Source organism: Mauremys mutica, chromosome 16 (genome assembly GCF_020497125.1).
Source record: "Mauremys mutica isolate MM-2020 ecotype Southern chromosome 16, ASM2049712v1, whole genome shotgun sequence".
Lineage (NCBI taxonomy): Eukaryota > Metazoa > Chordata > Testudines > Geoemydidae > Mauremys > Mauremys mutica.
Genome location: NC_059087.1, coordinates 18,819,536 through 18,840,490, shown reverse-complemented (window position 1 = coordinate 18,840,490; position 20,955 = coordinate 18,819,536). Strand labels below are relative to the sequence as shown.

The window sequence follows — 20,955 nt, the reverse complement described above, 5'->3', positions numbered from 1 at the left end:
ACTCTTAATCAGCAAGTCAGATATGGTCAGACATAAGGGTTAGCTATGTAGTAATTTTAGTTTTCCTAACTGGCTTTACTCAGCTCCCTCATTTATAAAGAGAGACAGATAATTTTAAAATTGTCTACACCATAAGTAGCGGAGGACATAAGAAATGGTAAACAACTTTCCTATTTTTTTTCCTTTCGATACAACAAATACAGGTCAAGGATTTGTCAAGCTGTTTTTGACATACCTTACAAAATACCTGTTGCCAATTGGCTAGGAAAGGACAGCAAGCTGTCTTTGACAAGGTTATTTGCACAAAGTTGCATATTGGGCTAAATACCATCTGTGTGTGTGTTAGAACTATATATATATTTTTTTACTGCAGTGGCTAAAGATGACATTTTATAGAGAATATATTAAACAGATTGAAATGAACTCTGGTACCTGGGGGCAATTACTCCCATTTTATTCCATGTGCACTTGGAACACTGCCATAACAATATTACTAACTCAAACAGATCTTGCCTGGCTGGAGCTCTTCAGTACGTACATTCTGCATTCTCCACTAGAAATGGGACTGAAGCACTTAGGGCATTACGGCAGGGCTTCTGCATGACTGATATTCAGCTGTGCTGCTGGTTGTACAACCCTAGAAAAGGCAAGTAAGGCAGAACAGCTCCTGAAATAAACAGTTTTTCTGTGCAGCCAAGAAAATGGAGCTTACTGTTGAGAAATGGTCTTCCTGAGTTTTCTGGCTCAGCCCACGGGTTTGATGCCAGAGCAGAGAGCTGGGTCTTAGAAAAGCCAGCCGACAGGGGCAACTTTGTTTCTGTGCAAGAGGCATCCTTCCAACTTCTCTCTACCACCAGACTTGACAGAGCATCAGTTTGTGACCTTCTTGGAACCAGTCAGTCAACCAACCTTCATGGGAGGGAGCAGAGGATGGGGATGGTAGCTTCTGTGCAAGTAGATGCCCAGCTAGCCCACCCAAACACAGGCCAGGATTTCTATCAAGAGCACAAGGAACAGTACACATAGCTTTGCACCAGCACAGGTCCCTTACAGGCTTGAGAGTTAAGCCATCTATTTCCATCTAGCCTGGTGAATCACTTAACAGCCAAGCTGCAATGCTAGCAGGATCCCAAATACCTTGGGCTAGGCTTTCCCTGCTGAGTGGGAGTAGGGAGGGTTTAATATTCTCCCACGGCATGTTAAGTGGAGAGGGAAACAGATTCCATGTGGACTGATGCATAGCCAAGGCTAATTGCAAAGAAAGAAGCCCATTCTCAGACAGTGGAAGGACAAGGTGACAGACATGTATGAGCACCCTCTATTATGCATCATTTTCTCATATCCTTCATGAAACAGCCTTCCCCCACATGACTTATTACCCTAACGTGAATGGATATTTCCCTACAGCAGTAACTGCTGATGTGCTGCTTAAGTTACATGAAATGGGTGAAGAGTCTTGGGCAACAAGGATTGTTATCCTGTTACAAGAGTGGAGAACTTTACACCCTCCTTTGCTGGAACATTATACATCACAGCAGTTTTGGTGCAATTGTTGTAAGAGAGACACATGGGAACTAGGCATTACTTCCTCAGTAGGAGCACTCTTCCCCAGTACAAGTTAGGCTAGGCTGGGAACAAGACTGACTGGCTTAGTTTCCACTTTTCTACCTTCAAATAAGCTTGATTTTAAGTCTAAAGCATGTGATCAGTTCAATTTTCTGTAGTGTAGCCTCTTTAGGGCTTATGGAGGGGAAGTCTATTCTATTGGAACATGTATGCATTACACTTAATGTCTTTTGTTTAATCTCTTATTACTGGTGCAGACTGATTTTCCCTGCCATTTAGATACCTGCATTTTTATTGCAGAGGAGTTTGAGGTGCAGGTAGTAAAACAGTAACCTTAGAGCATGCAGGGTTGTCACATTTACACTGAAGTACAATTATAGTGGCTGGATTTGAAGAGTAACCCATTCTATATCAGCTACCTTCCAACAGCAGCATTAGAGTGTCAGTTTTATGCTGAAAAGTAGCACATCACTGGGGCCATACTAGAAACATGACATTTTGGTCCTTCCTATGCCTAAACACCTGTTGGTAATTTAAAAGCAAGTACTAGCCAGAATTGCATTTAAGAGATTACAAATAATCCCTGTCGTTTACATCTACAGACCCTTTAAATTGAGGTTTTCTGGTTTAGGTGCTTGCACTGCAAATTTTCACCATAGCAGCATGTTAGGAGTTTTATTCCCTGCAATTGTTTCAGCTCCTTAAAGTAACATAACTCTTGCTAGAGAAAGCCTAATTTGGATCTTGGCAGGTATATAAAAACAAATTTGTATAGTTTCAAGTCTTTGTGTTACTAGTTTAAAATCTTGCAGGTTTTTGGCACTTGCTTAAACGTAGAATTCTTCTCTCCATCTCCTTCCCCCCCCACCCCCATGAACTACATTAGTTACTACATTTCATCTGATATTTATGCCAATAGTAAGTTAATGGGAACTGTCCCAACCAACACAAAGTATGATTATAGCAATTAACTATATTTGGTTTTCAAGCTCTTTCCTTCCTTTCACTGTTTAAGCAGGTCAAAAGCCATGACATCTTGCAAGCAGCAATTGCCAATCAATACACCATGTGAGCCTGGGGTCCCACTCTAAAGCCTTTCTTCACACAAGTAATCCTGATGAAGTCAGTACCCTTGATCTCTTGAGCTAGCCAAGTCACAGATGGAACAGGTCTGACAGGACGGCTACAGAAAACACATTTATATTGTAGTGTATTTCCTTCTATGGGATATCTGATTTTCTAAAAATCTTCATTTTAGGATTCAGTGTTTGTGATGGTTTTCACTACAAAGTGAGATCTAGTTTATTCACCCCCCTAGATTTGGTCTAGTAACAGCTGCTGGCAAGACTGCTCTATTTCCGTATCTGTTAAAAGGATACTAGCTTAAAATAAAAGTGAATTTAAGAATTATTAGCTTTCATTTAGGATCAATATCTGAGAGATTGTTCTCCTTATAGGAAACCCTTTGGTTGTGTATGTGAAGCTGAGACTCCATCTGCAGTAGTATGAAGTGTAACATTCTTCTAGAATAGTGACTTATTGAAGAGTGTATCTAAGTTAACATCTGCTCTAATAGTTTCCTCTTCAAATTCATTAGAGGACAGCTCTTGTGGGAGTATATGGGAAATGTTTATGTAGAGTTCCTGATGAACAACTGAAGAAAGGCTTAACCTATGGGATTTTTCTGTAAATGGGATCTAGAAGTTAGAGCAGTGGTTGCACAACAGCCGAGTGCTAGAATAGATGAAATAGGTGGGGAGGAGGGGGGGCATGGGGAAGACAGACCTATAGTACCCTTACCAGCAAAGTTGTGAATTTGAGCTTGCCTATACTATTAGCCATCTTAAATGGCCCTTTAGCAGAAGTGCTGCTATTGATGGTTTGAATGCTTAAAGCCAATTCCCTTCAGCCTTCCCACATATGGCTGGCAGTTTCACTTGCAGGTGTAGGCTTTTCCTATTCCAACATGCTCCTGTTTTGAAGGAGGCAGGTGTGTGCATTGTGTTCTGTTCTTGAATACTAGTGTGTAGAAGTGATGGGGAGGCAGTGCTCCAAGATGAACTGAATGACTTACAGCAGAGGATTTTCTGCTAGTTCTTTAGGTAGCTTCCAGTGGTTGAGTTTCTCCTTCACTTAGCTCTGCTTAGTTTACATGCTTCACTTTTGGGAAAGACCCCATGAAAGACTACATCACAGTATTAAGCTAGGCTGCCTCTTACAGTACAATTGAAGTACAGTAAAGGACGCAAGCCTAGGCTGGACACTTCATGAAGCCTGGGATTAAGTTTGTTCCCAAGATGAGAATGGACAAACAAATGCATCTAAAATCTGTATAGCAGAGACCGGAGGAATAAGAAGTTTAAGGCACTGTGTTCATAACATAAGTTAGTGTCACCTGGGACTTGCAAAACACATTCTGCGAGGGGTGGAAGAACTGTCAGATACTTGTATTTTCCTCATTCATCCCTCAGCACATCTATAGTCGGAAGGTACAGTGTAAGTATTCCTACTACAGTGCAGGCAATGTAGAGGGGGGGCAGTGATCAAATGCCTAGTCTAGCTTGCTAGTTTGGTACCATCACTGTTGGTAGATACAACTCCCCCTGCCAAAAAATTTCAAGACTACAACCACAGTGTACACCAGTTTTACATTTATATTTGGACTTGAATATTCATGATTAGCACAAAGTTCATAACCATAAATTATACATTGTTCTCTAATTTCAGTACATAAAACGTTAATGATATATGTATTTGAAGAGTGGCACAAAGTAATACAGCCCTGTTGGCATTCTCAAAGAAAAAGGTGTGCGGTGGATGCGCCATTTATACTACTACAGCACAGCAAAACCAAGAGTCGCCGAACGCTGTCAGATCAGACGACACTGCCTCTAGTTGCTAGTCAGGGTCAAGAATTTGAGTCAGTCCAACATGGTGGAGCAGAAAACCTTGACTCCAGCATCAGAGTTAATAAAGGTGCAAAACCAGGATTATATCCCTCTCCACTACCTCAAATATTTCAGCAATATATCCCTCCCCAATCCTGACACTGCACTCTGAGCATATGCTAAGGTAACAATGATTCATAGTACTTTGGCAGCCCACGCACACACATTCCTGCTACGTTCAACTTGCCATACATATAGCTGAGATTTCCTTTTGTACCACTTAATGTCAGTGAGTAACATGCTCTCCCCTCTTGTTAAACAAAAAGGCATCTGGGAAGTTCTTGCTTTCTGGTATGATCAGATTTATTCTTTCAGTAATAGAGTCTCAAACCTACTCCAGAAGGTACAGAACAGGCTCAATCTGCTCCCCAATAACTTTCTGCAAAAAAATTTCCCCAATATTTCTCAAAGTACTCTGTGAATTGAAGAAATATTTGAAAGCCCATTCTCCTTTTTGCATACAACGTTGCAAATAAAATGGGGTAGTCAGATTTAAGCAAACTTTTAACAGTCCACCAATAAGAAGATGCTGAACTCAATTCTGAACATCCATGCTACCTACTTAGTAGCTTCAGCTACAGTACTTTAAAGCTTTAACGACTTGGTGCCAGGTGATTCCCCAGCACAACCACTGCCGGCAATGGGTTTGCAGCAAGGAATATGCGCTCCCTCTTCCCCCTGGCCTCAAGCAGTTATTGCTATATTCTGAGTTTTAGATAAATAGTGCCTCAACTTCAGTCAAGAGTCTTGCAATATAATTAACAAAAGCTGCCTTTGAGGTTGAAATGTAACCGGACAATAGCAATAAATAATGGTAACAGGTATCCTCTGGAAATCTCCTCACTGAGTGGGACAGCAAGTATTCAACCAACCAAGGGGTCATCTGTGCCTTTAGGACCATTGTAAACTTCTCCAAAAGTTAGCAGGACAGGAAGGGAGGAAAAAAAAAAATCAGACTGTAGATCTGTCAAAGAGCTAGTTACATATTGAAACCATAAACAGGTGGCTGGGTGAATCCTGGAGCTGTGTATCCATACGGGAAGTTGGCCTGGGGAGGTACTGCGCTGGGGCCTGCTGTTAACATTAGCTGCTGGCCTGGAAAGGGAAGAAGGAGTTTGTTTAAACAGAGCTTTGCAAATGCCTGAAATACAGTGATGAGGCGGTGTTTAAACTGCCAGCATTCAGAACGGCTATCTAGCTGGTTAACAAGCATGTTTGTATTTTAACATAAACAGATAGGAGAACCTAAACTTTATCTTTCAGTCCACCTCCTCCACTGAGGAGAGAGGACACAATGATGCAAACAAAACAGGCCATCTAGCTTTTGTTGCCAGACAGATTTAAAAGCAACTTACAGTATGGAGAGCTGGGTGAAGTTTTGACTAAAACTTCAAGCCTAACCCCCCCCCCGCCACCACACACAAAACAAAATATCTTAATGACACTAAAACATTTCATGAATGTGTCCATCTGTTCATTTAGAAAAAGCCTACAAGAATTCCAAAAAACGCAAAAAAAGTGTTTTGTTTCAACATTTCAGAAGGAAATGTTTAAAAACAGAAACCAAGTTTCAAAATTTGCTTTTTAAAATAAAATTAAAATGTTTAAAAGTGCTCAATCAGAATAAAGCATCTTGTTTTGGGTCAAAGTGTTAGACCTGAAAAGAATTTGGGGTTTTTGAAATTGCCAATGTAATGAAAAATCCACTATCTGCCTACCTCTGACAGTACAAGATGGAGGTAGAAAGTGTGGATTAAAAAAAAAAAAAAGATCCATGAGCTTGAGACAGCTACATAGCCTCCCAATAATACAAATTGTTTGGTTTCAAGGAATCAATTTATGTTAAACAATTGATATGGTTAGGACTCATGCATGGTCACAATTTTGACCAAAGCAATTCAAGCTATTGAATTTTCAGCAGCTTGTGTACATGTAACTCCTCCAGATTGCAAATGCATTTTGTGAACACCAATAGCACACATGCCTCATGCAGGCAATCAACTCAGGGATAACCTTTCCATTAGAGAGTGGACCACAGAGTCATGTATTTCTCTGCCTCAGAGCTGCTGCAAGACATGCTAGTGAGCAGAATCTGCCTGGTCACAAAATCTATGAAGCAGCCTTCTGCAGAGTCCATTGTGAAAGAGACCTTCAATTTACCTGCTCAACACAAGGTCTTTCTAGGACAGGCCATTAAAAAAATCCACTCTGCTTGATTTGTCAAGTGAAAAGGCAGACTTCCAATCTTTGAAAGGTAGCAAGGTATCAGACAGGAAGTACAAGGAGGAATGTTTCATCTGGAAATCCAGAAGAGACTCTGGGAACCCAAAAGCCATGTGTATTTGCATTCACCCAATTGCCTCTTCTCATCCCCTCCCCCACCACTGAAAGACTTGGGATTTATGTTTTTTCCTAAGGGATTGGTACGGTAAAGGGAGGAATAAGCCAAGTTGGATTGTTTCAGCTAAAGTACTGCTACACATTCAAATGTTTAAAATTTAAGTGTTGCACAAAACTTTCGAGCATATTAATAAGTATAAATGGTTAGACTTATCCAGGATAAGGGCTCCAAGTAGTGATCACTAGCTGGGGGAAGACAAACTGCTTCAAGTGACTGGAGGTGGAGGATATCCATACTACAGATGGGCTTTAAATAGTTACTTTCCTGAGGCCTAACATGGTGAACCTTAACTGATAAGAACATCTTGCTAGCAATAAAAAAAAAAATACACCAAGTCTTTCACCTACCAAATACTATTGGAGTGGGTTCAGCTACTTGTTCCTCTTCTTTCCTTAGGCTTTCAGAAGCATCAAGTTTATCCACCTATGTTATAAAGTGAACAGGAGAAGTGTATGAAGGCCTTGCCTAAGAGTCTTGTCCTCTTAGTGGTATGTCTCATACCAAATGCTCAAGTATTCAAGTGTTGCCCTTGCAAGTCTGGTTTTTAAGCCATGGAACACACAAGTATGTTCCAAGCTGTCCAAAACCCAGAAGGAGAGGGGAGACTAATTCTGAAATAAGAATCAATTTGCGCTTAGCTGGATACAAAGAGGTGCACTACCTGAAGTACAAGGTGTAATACTTGCTCTCCATCCATTGAAAACATTACGTCCTGCAACTCAAGCTGCCAATTTCCATTTCAGAGCTTCAGGGTCAAGTCAGCATGAAGAACTGTTTGGCAGACAGCTACTACCTAACCACATCTTCAATAAGAAATTCTGAAAACACATGCTACAGTATGGTTTCCAGAGTCAAACATACATACCAGACAGCATGAAACATGGTTTGACTAAGCAATGTTGTATCCTATGTAAAATGAATGGATCTAGTACAGCAAATAGTAAGCTCTGTTCACTCTTACTGGCACTCCAGAGAAGGTCAGCTAACTTTTAGGAATAGGCTACAGAGCCAGTACTATAGGTATATTGCTTTAAAATATTTTCCACTTTAGAGGTAATACAAGTTTATTTTCTACTAGATAGCAATGCAAGCTCCTGGGACTTCAATGGGAAGACAGTTTGATGTGGTCCTATAGGGGGAACTGGCTGAAGCTAAGGGTACAGCACAAAGTGTTTATTTTGCTCTATACATACCTAGTTTAGTCTTTGATATCTTAGACAGCCACTACTTATCACCACAATACAACTGCTAGCACTAAAATCCCTAGCTATGAATTCTGAAGACGGGGGAGGGGGCGCGCTGAAAGGAGTTCCTTTGCTCTGGAACTCCTTTTTACCCCATAGCGCGTGTAAATGAATCTGACACAGGAAGCATGTCTGAAATGGCACGGTCAGTTAGCACCCATGCCCCCCCAAATTTGATGCCTACTGAAGTATCACACCTTCAGAGTTTCCAACTCTGGACTGAAAAAGGACCTTTGTTACATAAGATAGATGCTTACAGCTTTAGTGTAGTCCACAGCACAACTAACATATATCCAGAAATAGGGGATACTACTCCCTCTACAGGGAAGCAGTAACAGTATTCAGCCTACATGACAGGAAGTACAGAACATAAATTTAAAGTAAAGGAAGCCCATTTTCTAATTCCACAGACTAAATTAGTTTCACTGCACATCAGACTCATCATGCATATTTCACTTTAGGAAAAAAGTCTAGTATTTAGTAGATAATTGTAACCTGTAAATCCAGCCAGCAGTTTAAAGTTACTATTTAAACCTCATTTTTTATTTGAGAAATCCACTGCCCCACTTTTTTACATGCAAGTGGCTTAGACTTAGATTTGAAGCTATTGTGCTGAAATTCTGAAGATTCTGCATACAAGATCAGTCCAAAGCAGCTTCTGAGCATGCAGACAAGTCTCTGCTGGGAAGCTTTATCCTGCCAGGTCAGGGGCCATCACATCTCTAAGGACATCATATTACTCTGTATGTAAGCTGCTAGACTTGTTTACATGTCGACTGTGGGTAAGGCAGAACACCTGGAATATCAGTTATCTAGAGATTTCCTCCCTCTTCACAACTGATCCTGTGACCTTGTGGTTTACTATGCTTCAAGGTTCTGATAATGGGTTATCTGCTACCATTAAAAAAAAAAAGGAGTATGTAGTATATCAGACAAGAGTTAAGGATAAAACTGCATTTCTTTTTTGAATCATTAGTCCAAATGCTTGTTGACAGTGTTCTTCAGTGAATAGTTTTCCCCAGCTGAAAGTGAGCAAAGTCTGGCTGGATTCTCAAGTTGTGTGAGAGAAGCTGTCTTTCTACAGCATTAGAAGTTAATAGGAAACCGAGTTAGACAAAAAGCTAGGTTATACTGCTCTTCTGGTGGCAGCTACAACTAGGTTCTAGTAACAGAATCCTAGGATATATATTAAGGGACACAAATGAACACAAAGTTTAAAATCAGAGACTGTCACCTTATTAAACAGCCCATCAACCTGCAAGAAAGTTCAGAAGGGAATACTTATCAAGTGACTATTCAAAAAACAAATCGGAAGCAAAAAACCACATCAAAACATTGGGACAATAAAGGCAAGAGATATTTGTAGAGTATTTAGTGCTAAGATAAAATCATTTGGTCACTATTTTACAGCAGGGCCGCCCAGAGGGGGGGCAAAGGGGGCAATTTGCCCGGGGCCCCGGGCTCCGCAGGGGCCCCCAAGAGAAGAGCGGAGGCTCCCGCCTCCGCCCCTCTCCTGGAGCCTCGGCGCATCAAGCGCCAAGACTCCGGCCGAGCCCCTGAGCCCCGCCCCGATCCGAGCCGCGTGGTGAGGGGGCGGGGCTGGGAGCTCCAACAGGGCCTGAGCCCCGCCCCGCTCAGAGCGGCGTGGGGAGGGGGCGGGGCAGCTGCCTCCGCTCGGCGTGGAGCTCACAGCCCCGCCCCCTCACCACGGGGCTCTGAGCGGGACGGAGCTCAGGCCCTGCTGGCGACGCGCTCGATAAGAGGCCGGGGCCGGGGAGAAGCGGCGGCCGGGGCCGCGGGGGGGGAGAAGCGGCGGCCGGGGCCGGGCGGGAACCGGGCGGGGGGGAGAAGCGGGACCCGCCGCCGTCGTCGAAGCGCAGCCCGGTCTTTGGCGGCGGGGGGCCCCTTCTGTTCCGGGACCCGCCGCCAAAGTGCCCCGAAGGCCCGCGGTGGGGACCCCCCCCCCTCCGCCACCAAATTACCGCCGAAGACCAGGCGGCGGGTCCCGCTTCGGCGGTAATTCGGCAGCGGGGGGCTCCCGCCGCGGGTCTTCGGGGCACTTTGGCGGCGGGTCCCGGAACAGAAGGGGCCCCCTGCCGCCGAAGACCCCGGGCCCCCGGAATCCTCTGGGCGGCCCTGTTTTACAGTGCACAAGTTATGTACATGATTAGACATTACAGCTTACTTAGAATTGTAGAGAGCTAATTATTTTGGCAGATTACTTCGTAATTAAACAGCATATACAGATGTACCATATATAACCTGCTATGGTTTAAGACATGCCATTTACATGATAAATGCAACTCCTTCACCAGTACATAGTATTTGCCATGTACTTAAATCATGAATTTCTATGCATGGACAGTATTTGCATATTTGTGCGCTGTAAAGTAAATAGTTACCCATGTTAAGGAGGTAGAAAAGTGACTTCCACCTTGTTGTGACTGATCTGGAGGCATGCATCTCCTTTGTATCTACAGGAAAGTGGCACTTTTCTTCTAGCTTTACATTTGTGATAAGTTAGTTTTGTTTGATGCTGTGGGATTTAGCAGCTCCAGATTTGCGGACAGATTGTTAAGACGACTATGGGCAAGAACCCCCCGCCCCCCCAAGCTTGTGTAAGTCAGCGTAGCTCTATTGAAGTGGTGCAACTAGGATTTACATCAGCTGAGGATCTTGCCCTAAGGAGATAAAGCCTGAAGTTGCATTCATGTTAACATTCCCCCTCCTGACATTGGTCACACAAACATGACCTGAACTATTGAATGTCTCAGTAACGCTGAAGCTACAGTTTCAGCAAGACACAAAGCTTAAAAGATTGGCAATGAAACATTTAAAATATGAATTCACTGTGTATATTAGCCTGACAAAGGTTCTGTAGTCCCACAGATCTACAACTATGGAGTCTACTCATATGTATTCCCATAGCTGCTGATGTGGGAGGGCTTCAAAAGGCTGGCTGCTTCACAAAGTACTACCCCTGCTATTCCCATGAAGAGAGCTAGTTATGTCTCAGGCAAGATGACTGTGGTCTCCTAAAATTAAATTGGTAAGAGGCAGAGAAATGGTAAGAGACATCACATTTTGAAAACTCATGAGTTTTGGGGGGGGGGGGGGCGGGAAGTGTATTTTTTATGTATAAACTGGAAGGCAAAAGCATAACTGAGTTACCGAAGGAGTCAAATGGTTAGAATACCATAGAGAAATAGACCACCCTTGTATTCAAGAAAGCAGCATGCACAGTATTAGCCCTTTTTGCTTGGAGTCTAGATTCACAGTTCCCAGAAGAACAGATAGTAGTTAGAGAAACAGTTCAGTCTTTTCATCAATTAACAGTTATAGCCTCAAAGCATCAGGTTTAATTGTGATTGGTTCATTGTTATGTACTATGTAGCATGATCACTGAGATGTGCTGAAGTTTATGTACCTCCACCTCACGTTTCTGGAGCTGAGGTTCAGTATCTCAACAATCCATGAGCACTGTCTTACCTAGCTCAGTTTGGACAATGCTAAACACGTGCAAGAATCTAGTACAAAGCAGCAAGTCTTTCAACAGAAGCAACACTCACTTTGGTAAGGTACTCCCTCATCACCTGGATGAAATAAGGCATTGCAAAGTCCATGATGTTATGCCTCCATGCCAGCTCAAGGACCACATCTGGGTGCAGCAAGTCATAGCATGCAAAGAGAGATGCTGCAAAACACTCCTGTTTGCCTTCCTCCAGGAACCACTGGAGCAGTTTCTCTGCCAGCTCTGCATCTTTGGATTCTGCAGCATACTGCATGGCATCCTACAAGTGAAATGCCACATATTTTAAGAGTTGCCACCTGGCCCCTTCAAACTATTTATTTTTCCCCCTTAGCGAATTCTGCAGACAGGTTTCCCCCAAGTGAGGTAGTTTGGCTGATCCTAAGGCAGGAGAACACCAAATGCTGCAAAGCCAAATGTAATTGGTTTCCAAGTGAGTATTTTTAAATTGAGGCCACTGGTTCTGTGCACTAGTGGTCATAACACCTGCAGTAAGTATCTATCATCAGATAATGTCAGTTAAACTAAAGCAGTGGCTCCACCTTTCTAGACTATTGTATTCCTTTCAGGAGGCTATTTTGTGAAACATGAGGGTATGCAAGACTTCACTTAAGTACTTGTTAAAAAACCACCACACCCACCAATTTGGGTCACAGCACACTATTACTGAAAAATTGGTCACTCTTTTATGAGAAAAAATGATTGGAATATTGAACTTATTTTTCAGGGTATAGTATATAAAGCAGCATAAACAAGTCATTTTCTGTATGAAATTTTAGTTCGTACTGACTTGTTTTGCAACAGGCTACATAAAAAGCACTAGACAAGGCAAAAAATATCTAGACGAGTTGATGTACCCTGGAAGACTGCTGTGTACCCCCACGGTTACATGTACCCCTGGTTGAGAACCAGGGAACTAAAGCATTTACAGGAGAAGCCAAGAATGGACAGCTCAGCTTCTGCATGTATTCCATGACTATGCAACAGCATTAGAGTCATGGAGATGCTCCATTCTACCTAGCACAGGATCACAGAATGTGCTTATAGACAATAACTCTCTAGCTAATCAGTATCCATTTTAAAAATCAGATTTGGTTTGTCAATTTGACCTTTCAGTTAACGGGATTTATAAACAATACCAGTTGCTGGCATTAAAGGAAGCCAGTGAGATGAGATTGAGACTTCCTCCAAGAACTACAAATGAGGTCTCTGTCCAGAACAGATTGCATTTGGGTGTGAGTAAGGTGTTTAAAAAAAAAAACAGCAGTAAGCCTTAGTTTCTAGCATCTCACTGCAGCCTCTGTACTCATGTTTTAAAACAGGGATGACTCCAATATGCAAAGTCACTAATATCAGAGAGTCTTCAACACAAAACCAGAAGTGGCTTAAGCTAGTCTAATCATTAGGGTTGGTAGGTTTAGAGGGTCTTCAAGTGCCTCCTCCTAGAATGTTCTGCCCCAAAGAAGTTGGCAAAGGCGTAACCGTTAGTTCCATCTTTGGTTCAAGGCTCAGAAAACAAAGCTGTGTTCAGACTTGTGTATGAGACAAGCTAGTGTTTGTTACTTAAGTTATATATAGTGTTTGTGTTGTACCTCCACTGAATATATAGCTATCCACATCATGTACTGTTTTGCACTTAAGTTTTAAGGGAGGCTAGAGCCTCAGTAATGGTACACTGATTCAGCTGCGTCAGGGCTCCCCATCTGAAGTATGATGGAATGGGGCTTAATTTTACAAGTTCTTTGTTTTTTGTTTTTTTTAAAGAAAAACACAGAAAGTGACACCTACTCCTGTCAAGTGAGCATAAGACAACCTATGGAAAAAAGGATACATGTGAAAAGGAATTTACTTTTAATGACATTGCCTCTTAGATTAGTTCTAATCCTAAATTTGTAGCAGTTGTGTGAAGGCAAGTGCAATCCACGCAGTGACAGTGCAGAAAGCTCACTGCAGTTTGTTTTGGAGATGCTTTTTAGAATTGCCTCTTTCATACCATTTAAAAAAGGGAAAAGTTCAACGTTAACTGACCTTGTAGAGACGATCCTTCTTGCAGAGCTCCACACTCTGTTTCCAACGATTATTACCTTTGTACAAGTAGGCCGCAATACGCCTAAATTCAATCAATTCATGTTTCTCCAAGCGCTGAGCTAGTGTGATGTTATCAAAGTTATCATAGGCATCAATAGATGCTCTCAAGCCCTAGTTAGGAAAAATTCTGTTAGCTATCAGAACAGCAAGTAAGTTTCTAAACACCACTGGAGAAACAAGGCTCTAGAGAAGTATGGCTAGCATGAATTAACTTTGGTTTTGGGGGGTGCCAGTTCTAGGCTACTGCAGTATGGATGTGGCTGCCTTCTAGCTGCTCCAATTAGAAAATTCAGAAGAGAGGTGTTTGCTCCGAAGGAGCCAGCCCCCCACACTTAAAGAAAGCCATGATACTGGCTTTGCCTAGAGGGATTACTGAAGTACAGAAACATTGATACAAGCGCTAAGTGTCCCATTAGCAGTGGACAAGTTATGCAAACTTGAAGTAACTGGTCTGTTTGCCTCCCTACTCCACTTAACACAGAAGCCTGCAACCTCTTACATATACAAGGCATTTTTATTTTTTCAAGAGACCCCCATACAGCAGCAGCACACAGCATGCCAAGATATAACTACTCTATATTCTAATACCGTCTAGAGAAATAACTTTAGAAGGAATCTGCAATTTATGTGCAAGGTGCTTTAGGGTATTTCTACCTATCACACATACCTATTACTTTATCCTGACCATTGAAATCTTTGGTCACAGCTGCTATTCCTCCAGAAGAGGTAGACTTATCCCCACCCCACCTTTATGTTCCAGACAATACTTTCAGTCAATTTGAGACCAAGTGAATAACTCTTACAATGCATGAAGTGTGGCTGATTAACAAATAGCAGGCATGTGATGAGAAGGGAGAGTACATTGGCACACCAGTGTGCCAATGCAAGTGTGTCTGCTCTACTCAGATGTTGTAGTTGCATTACAGCAGGCCTGTATGGGACACTTACCTGATAATCCTCCTCCTCTGTCAGGAGATTGTTTAGAGCCTCATTGACTCCTTTGTTGTTGTGGTTCTGGACTGAACGCAGGTAAGGCTTAACTAGAGGCAGCTGATTAACCTGGAAGCAGAATAGCAGTAAGGACGTTAGATTAAGAGTACTGCTTTGAAGGAAGTTAAATACTCTAGAGAAGCAGGCTCTCCAGTTTAGCACTAGACTTATTTTTAAACCAGCCCAAAAAAAAGTCTTATAGCTGCCAGCAGCTCAGATACTTAGGAAAAAATATCCTTTAATTGCTGGCATGAAAGAGCTAGACAGTCAGGATTTAAATTTATACAAGATATTTGGACCTATTCCCCATCACCATGTGGTGGAACAGTCCTATTCCAAGTGACGTGATGAGCACTACCAGCATGCTTGCTACTGCAAGAGGCAGAGATCTTCTAGACCCTAAAGACTTCATCTCAGAGGGCAAGGCCAACAATGCACTAAAAATCCTGAGGAACAGAGTTCAGTTTCTATACCTGATCCATTTATGACTACAGCTCACCTTTGAGAAAAAGCTGACTGTCCTGGTATGATCCAGCCGTAAAGACAATACCAGCAGAAGATCATTGATCAACAGAGGTTTGTAGTCCAAATAGAACTGCAGGGCTTTGTAATACAGCTCCACATTGGCCACCTGGATACAGGAAACACTGATTAGATCAAAGGCTGTCTCTGCATCTGGAAGTTTAACTATATTGCAGGGAAAGTGAAGTATACCACCAGATTAAAATTTAAAAAAAAAAAAAAGAAAAAAGTGTCAACTCTGCAAAAGTCTAAATGTCAGATTTCTGTTTGAGTGCTCGCCATGTAAACAGCTGCAATTTGATATTAAACTTCTCAAATAGACTGCTAGTACTTGTCAGCTTCCTGCTCTGCCTGATTCCAGGAATCTGTACAAAAGATTCAGATCCCAACCTGACAATACAAAATATTTTACTAGCACCGTTACAGCCTTGAGTTGGGGAGGGAGAAAGAGGGGTGAAGGGGAAGGAAGGAAGGAAGAGAAGAGAAGCTAGGCACAGGAAGCCCAGAAGAGAGGGAGAGAGGGAAAAAGTGTTCAGCAGCTTCCTGTTTATTTCAGAAGTTTGTTGAACAGGTACTTGAACCTTGTAGCTGTAAGATTAAAGCTCTATCATTTCAATTTTTGCTTAGTAACAATTTTCACAAAGCTAGCTGGGTCCAGTAATTAGATCACAGCTATTTACCTTTGCAATTATGTCTTTGAACTGCCCTTCTTTCCAGGCATCAGTAGGATGATTCATCATTGTAATTATTGCATTGTCATACTCTTCATACTTGTCATAAAGGAAGACCAGTTCTCCCCAGAGGTGAGCTTGTTCTGCAGCTCTGAGCACCTAGGGATAGGAAAAAGGATAAATATTAGGCGCTGCATGTTGCTCACCAACGTGCCTAGCTACATAACAGTTTAATGCAGCAAGATACCTACCTTTGGAATGTTGACTCTGGACCAGAAGAGCTCCAGATGTTCCCTCATCTTCTGAGGTTTGAATTTGGAGTACAAGATGGCAAGTTCCGTGAACATTCCCATGTGAGCACGCTCCAGGCCCAAAGCAGCTTCCAAGAGGGCAATCAGTTCTTCAAAGTAGCCACGATCCTAAGATGAAGATAGCCAAGGTTACTGATTGAACATCATCCCTTTTCAAAATTCCCTTATCAGCATAGTAGGGGACAACATAGCAGGAACAGCGGATTTGAGGTGTTAAGTCTGAGACAGGGGTTTCGAGGTTGAGGTTTCTGAGTACTGACCCTTTTATTTATTCCATTGCACAGTGAAGATGCTTTCCAGTTTAAGCACAGCTCCTTGTTTAAAATGAGCTTGTTTCACTAGTGGTTTAAAACAAATCCTCAAAGAGAGGTGTTAAAAGTTCTGGGAATGCCAACTGTTACCATGACACTGACGGGTAGCGTAGTTGCTGCCATCTCAGATTTTAAGGATCACTATTAACAAATCCTGCAATTGTCCTGCAGACAATTATTCCCTTAGATCATTAACAAAGGAACAAACAATCTAACCTGATAATAGCTAATCAGCTCTTCAAGTTCATCTGCATGTATTACGATGTGCAAGCCACAGATCTGCGCTAGGCGGAACTCCTTTCCATCCACACAGGCAAAGCACACCTGTAACAAAAGATTTTAGTCAAACTGATGTTAGACCCCCAGGCTAGTACACCACATTACCCAAAATGAATTGGATAACTGCAAGACTAAAAAGGGTTTCTTCTATACACTAGATCAAAGACACTATTAGATGTAGGACAAATAATCAAGGTGCTTGGAAGTATAGACTGGAAGCAGTGTCAATCAGAATTCCTCATGCTCCATTAGGAGCAAGAATTATCCCATTTAAGACAAAGGTTCTAAAATGGCCATTGAGGCTCTGATTTCTAAAGTGTGGACCATATCTTGTCCATATTGCTCTTGTGAAACCTCTTCTCCTACTTGTGACTGCATAACATGGCAACTAAGAAATTGCTCATATGGAAGAGTAATATTAAAGAAAGCATGTTTGAGTACTTGATACGATCTAGTACAGTGGTTCTCAAACTTATATTGGTGAACCCTTTCACATAGCAAGCCTGAGTGCAAACTCCCTTATAAATTAAAAAACATTTTTCTACATTTAACACCATTATAAATGGTGGCGGCAAGGTGAGGTTTGAGGTGGAGACTGACAGCTTGCGATGCCCCCTCCCTGTGTAATAACCTTGCAACCCCCTGAGGGGTCCCGACCCCCAGTCTGAGAATCCCCGATCTAGTAGCTGGAAGCATGGCAAGCCAGCATTACATGACCAGCAAGTGCTCTGAAGACTAGTAGCCCACAGATTTGTTTAGGAATAAGATACCATTTCAAGCTAATATGAATGTGACCCTTGGGAGAAGCAGCACATTTTCTATAAGCAGTACCACATACTAAAAAGGGATTCTACAGACAGTGTTAAAGGTAAGGCAAGATGAATTACCTCCTTCCAGGTCCTGGTGCTGTTGGCTTTGCGGCCACTGTCTACTGCTGCCTGGTACTCTCCAAGATGCACCAAGGTAGATGCCAGGCGGGCAAAGTTAGATACATTGTTGTAGAGCAGCTTTGCTGCATCATACATTCCCTCCTCATAGCAGCGATCTCCAACCTAGAAAAAACCAGGATAAACTGAGTTGGACTGATAGGGGCAGGCAAGGGTAATGAGCAAACTTTCAAAGCTTGTCCTGTGTTCTTTGAGAGTGTCAGGAAATTTCCAACCGGACAAGGCTATTTGTAAAGGCCTTCCTATTTTATTAGGAACATAAATACATACCTGCTGAATGTGGGCATTGTTAGGGCCACTCACAAACTCTTCCAGCTCTGAGAGGCGGTTGGTTTTTGCCAAAGCAAAGATAAGTTCTGTCTCTACATAGGACTCCCTGGCCTTTTTTCTGGCCATTTGCAAGAATTTAACCAGATCCTCCCAGTTATCTTAAATAGAGAAAAAAAGACAAAGTTTCCTATTCCACTCCTTTCATTCTGAATTATTTCCCATTGTCTAAACTATGTTTGAGAGAACAGTTAAGCAACGAGCTACTCTGCAAAAAAAACTGACACACTGAAGAGCCATACTGCCCAGCTAGAACTAGCTGACCCCACATCCAAACAAAATGCACTAGGTACCATTCCTTGAGCTGATCAACTCTTAACATCCATACATCTCTTCTGGATCATGATTACTCGAGAAAGCAAGAGTTATGTGCTGTTAGCATTTATAGTTCTCATTTTATGTAGAGATTTGAGAATTTAAGTCAGTGAAAGCACTTTAAAAATAGATCCCATGATGAAACACTGGATCTACTAATCAGTATATATATATTTTAACTTTGAACTTTTGTTAATCTGGCTCAGTCCTCCTATGTTCTGTAGTTAAGCATGGCTTGTTAATAAGAACTGATAAGGACTTAGCTTACTGTTTCTACTAGCTGCTTGAACAACTTCCATGTAAGCAGAGGGATCATCAGCCTTGATATAGGAGTCAATGGCTTCCTTCACCAAGTCCTTTTGGAGCTGTGCTCTGGCCAGTTGGCTCCATACAGCTGGTTCATTACATCTCTCTGCAAATTCATAGGCACGGTCCAGGTTGCCAATGTGCTCTATCAGCACCTATGATATTAAAAAGATAAGTTTAAGTGTGACATTCTAGTCCTAGGCATTTGAAGACTAAAGAGCTCTTCCCCATACCAAAGGATAAGCAGCAGAAGTACCCCATAAGTGATATGAAAGCATGCAACCACATATTCTGGATTTAAAACAGCCCTTTCAAGTTCATCTATAAATGGTTGTGGTTTCAGGGTGGGAATGTCTTCCTCTTAGTAAGATGAACTCCTTGGGGAAAAGACAACACTGACTGGTTAAATTTAAACTCATGTAAACTTCCAAGAGATTGGTGTCTGAATTGTTCAGCATCCAAATGAAGTAATTGTGTTACCTACATTCAGATTCATGATTTGTCTTATCCCCTGCCCCATTCTCAACTTTCGAGTGCTCGAGAAGCAGCTTTTTCCACAGAATATTTATAACATTGTATTGGGGGTATGTTGACTGTAGTTTTATCTACATGTACAGTACGACTTTTCTAGAAGTCTACTGGCCACCCTAGAGTTATTTACCTGTTTTTTCTACCTGTTCCTATGAACTGTATACCCTTAGTATGAAACATGAGCTGGTAGCCATGACTGCACCTCACCTGTATTGCAGAAGTATTAACATCAAATTTCCTGAAGATAGCAAAGGCTTCTTCATATAGCTCATTACTGATGGCTATGTTTGCAATATCTGGGGCATCATAGTTATCCAGACGATTGATATATTCCATTACACGAGTGCGATCAGCTTTAATGGCAGTCAGGATCAGAAGATTCTGCAGGTTCCTGTAAATGGGATAAACAGGACAAAAATGGTCTATAAAAAGGAGGCATTAGGTGCTACCCATTATTTGACCTAAAAATGCCACCGTCAGGCAGTGAAGTCCAAAATTAAGGTTTTAAAATGAGTTTTACAGAAGTCTAGTAGATTAAATGGCTTTAGACACTGTTCCTCCTGCAATAGCAAACTGACTAGCCCATTTTTATAGCCATAATGGAGAGAAGTACAATAAGATTTAGTTACTTGTTACACTATCAATTCACTTTCTAATAAAAAAAAGAAGAGAGTCAGCATTCCTTTGTATTGGTACACTGGCTGCACTACTTCAGTTGTATTAAAAAAAGTTAAAATACCACCATTTAATCACTTCAGTGGCTGCTCACCTTCTCTAGTACTACACATCCCCTAATGCCGCTAGATCAAATTTTGCGCAGCCAAAAAGATATCCATTTAAAGATCGTATAGAGTGCAGAGCAGTCAGGTATTTCAGAAGTTTAGGGGACAACTTAGAACGTCACAAAACACTTCTATATTTCTTCCAACAGAAAGGATATCGCCTTCCACCTACCTATGCTCGCTGAACACAGAGTTGTCCAAGACTATCTTCTCAAGAAGCTCAATTAGTTCATTGGGCAGATCAGCAGTCATGAAAGCTTTCACGGTAACAGAAACCTCTTCAGGATCCTGCGTTTCAGATAAGGCTGTCTGGACAACCTAATTTTGAAAACATTTGGAAGGAGTAGTTGAAAGGGCTTTTCCTAGTCTTAACCTTGTTTATGAATCTAAATTATCAGCCCACTGAAGTAGGACACATTAAGTCAGGAACCTCACAAGATTCTGAAACATCAAGGTGAACAAACACTGCAACTTCTCATCAGAAGATTCTGGCTATCAAAGATTCCTTTCAATCTGTCATGTAGATGGCTTTGAAATATTGATTCACTAGTATTAGTGAATGATGATGGCATTTCACAGCCATTTAATAAAGCATACCACGGCACTAGCCTTACAGTATGAGCAGTGTCCCTTAGTTTTAACTATCCCAGATGAGATTCAATTACTTTTACAGATAGTATTGCATTAAAGAGACTAGACAAGTGCTAGTTATACTGGCCCCTGTCAGTGATGAAATAATTTTGACACTGTATAGAACAGGGTGGGCAAAGTATGGCCTGCCTAACATTTGTCTGGTCCACAGATAGCAGCCAAAGTCCTGCGGCATAGTGAGGTGCTCCTGGCTGGCTGCTGCCGGCATGTCTCTACGCACCCCTGGCAGGGGGGGA

General features: G+C 42.0%; 1 protein-coding gene across 2 annotated transcripts in view; it reads right to left on the bottom strand.

Moving 5' to 3' along the window:
* Positions 1 to 4,202: 4,202 nt before the first annotated feature.
* Positions 4,203 to 20,955, bottom strand: part of CLTCL1 (clathrin heavy chain like 1) — a 54,975-nt gene continuing 38,222 nt past the window's right edge. Inside the window, exons 19-33 of one of the 2 annotated variants that reach the window (XM_044990355.1) lie at positions 20,241 to 20,386; positions 19,494 to 19,677; positions 18,718 to 18,910; positions 18,078 to 18,235; positions 17,748 to 17,912; positions 16,798 to 16,905; positions 16,211 to 16,378; positions 15,969 to 16,118; positions 15,266 to 15,397; positions 14,725 to 14,835; positions 13,717 to 13,887; positions 11,729 to 11,950; positions 9,394 to 9,414; positions 7,263 to 7,338; positions 4,203 to 5,609 (exon numbers count right to left, since the gene is read on the bottom strand). In XM_044990355.1, coding sequence (XP_044846290.1) covers positions 5,494 to 5,609; positions 7,263 to 7,338; positions 9,394 to 9,414; positions 11,729 to 11,950; positions 13,717 to 13,887; positions 14,725 to 14,835; positions 15,266 to 15,397; positions 15,969 to 16,118; positions 16,211 to 16,378; positions 16,798 to 16,905; positions 17,748 to 17,912; positions 18,078 to 18,235; positions 18,718 to 18,910; positions 19,494 to 19,677; positions 20,241 to 20,386 — 2,121 coding nt within the window. In that variant the 3' untranslated portion in view covers positions 4,203 to 5,493. The remainder of the gene's footprint in view (positions 5,610 to 7,262; positions 7,339 to 9,393; positions 9,415 to 11,728; positions 11,951 to 13,716; positions 13,888 to 14,724; positions 14,836 to 15,265; positions 15,398 to 15,968; positions 16,119 to 16,210; positions 16,379 to 16,797; positions 16,906 to 17,747; positions 17,913 to 18,077; positions 18,236 to 18,717; positions 18,911 to 19,493; positions 19,678 to 20,240; positions 20,387 to 20,955) is intronic. The other variant, XM_044990356.1, reaches the window with a different exon arrangement.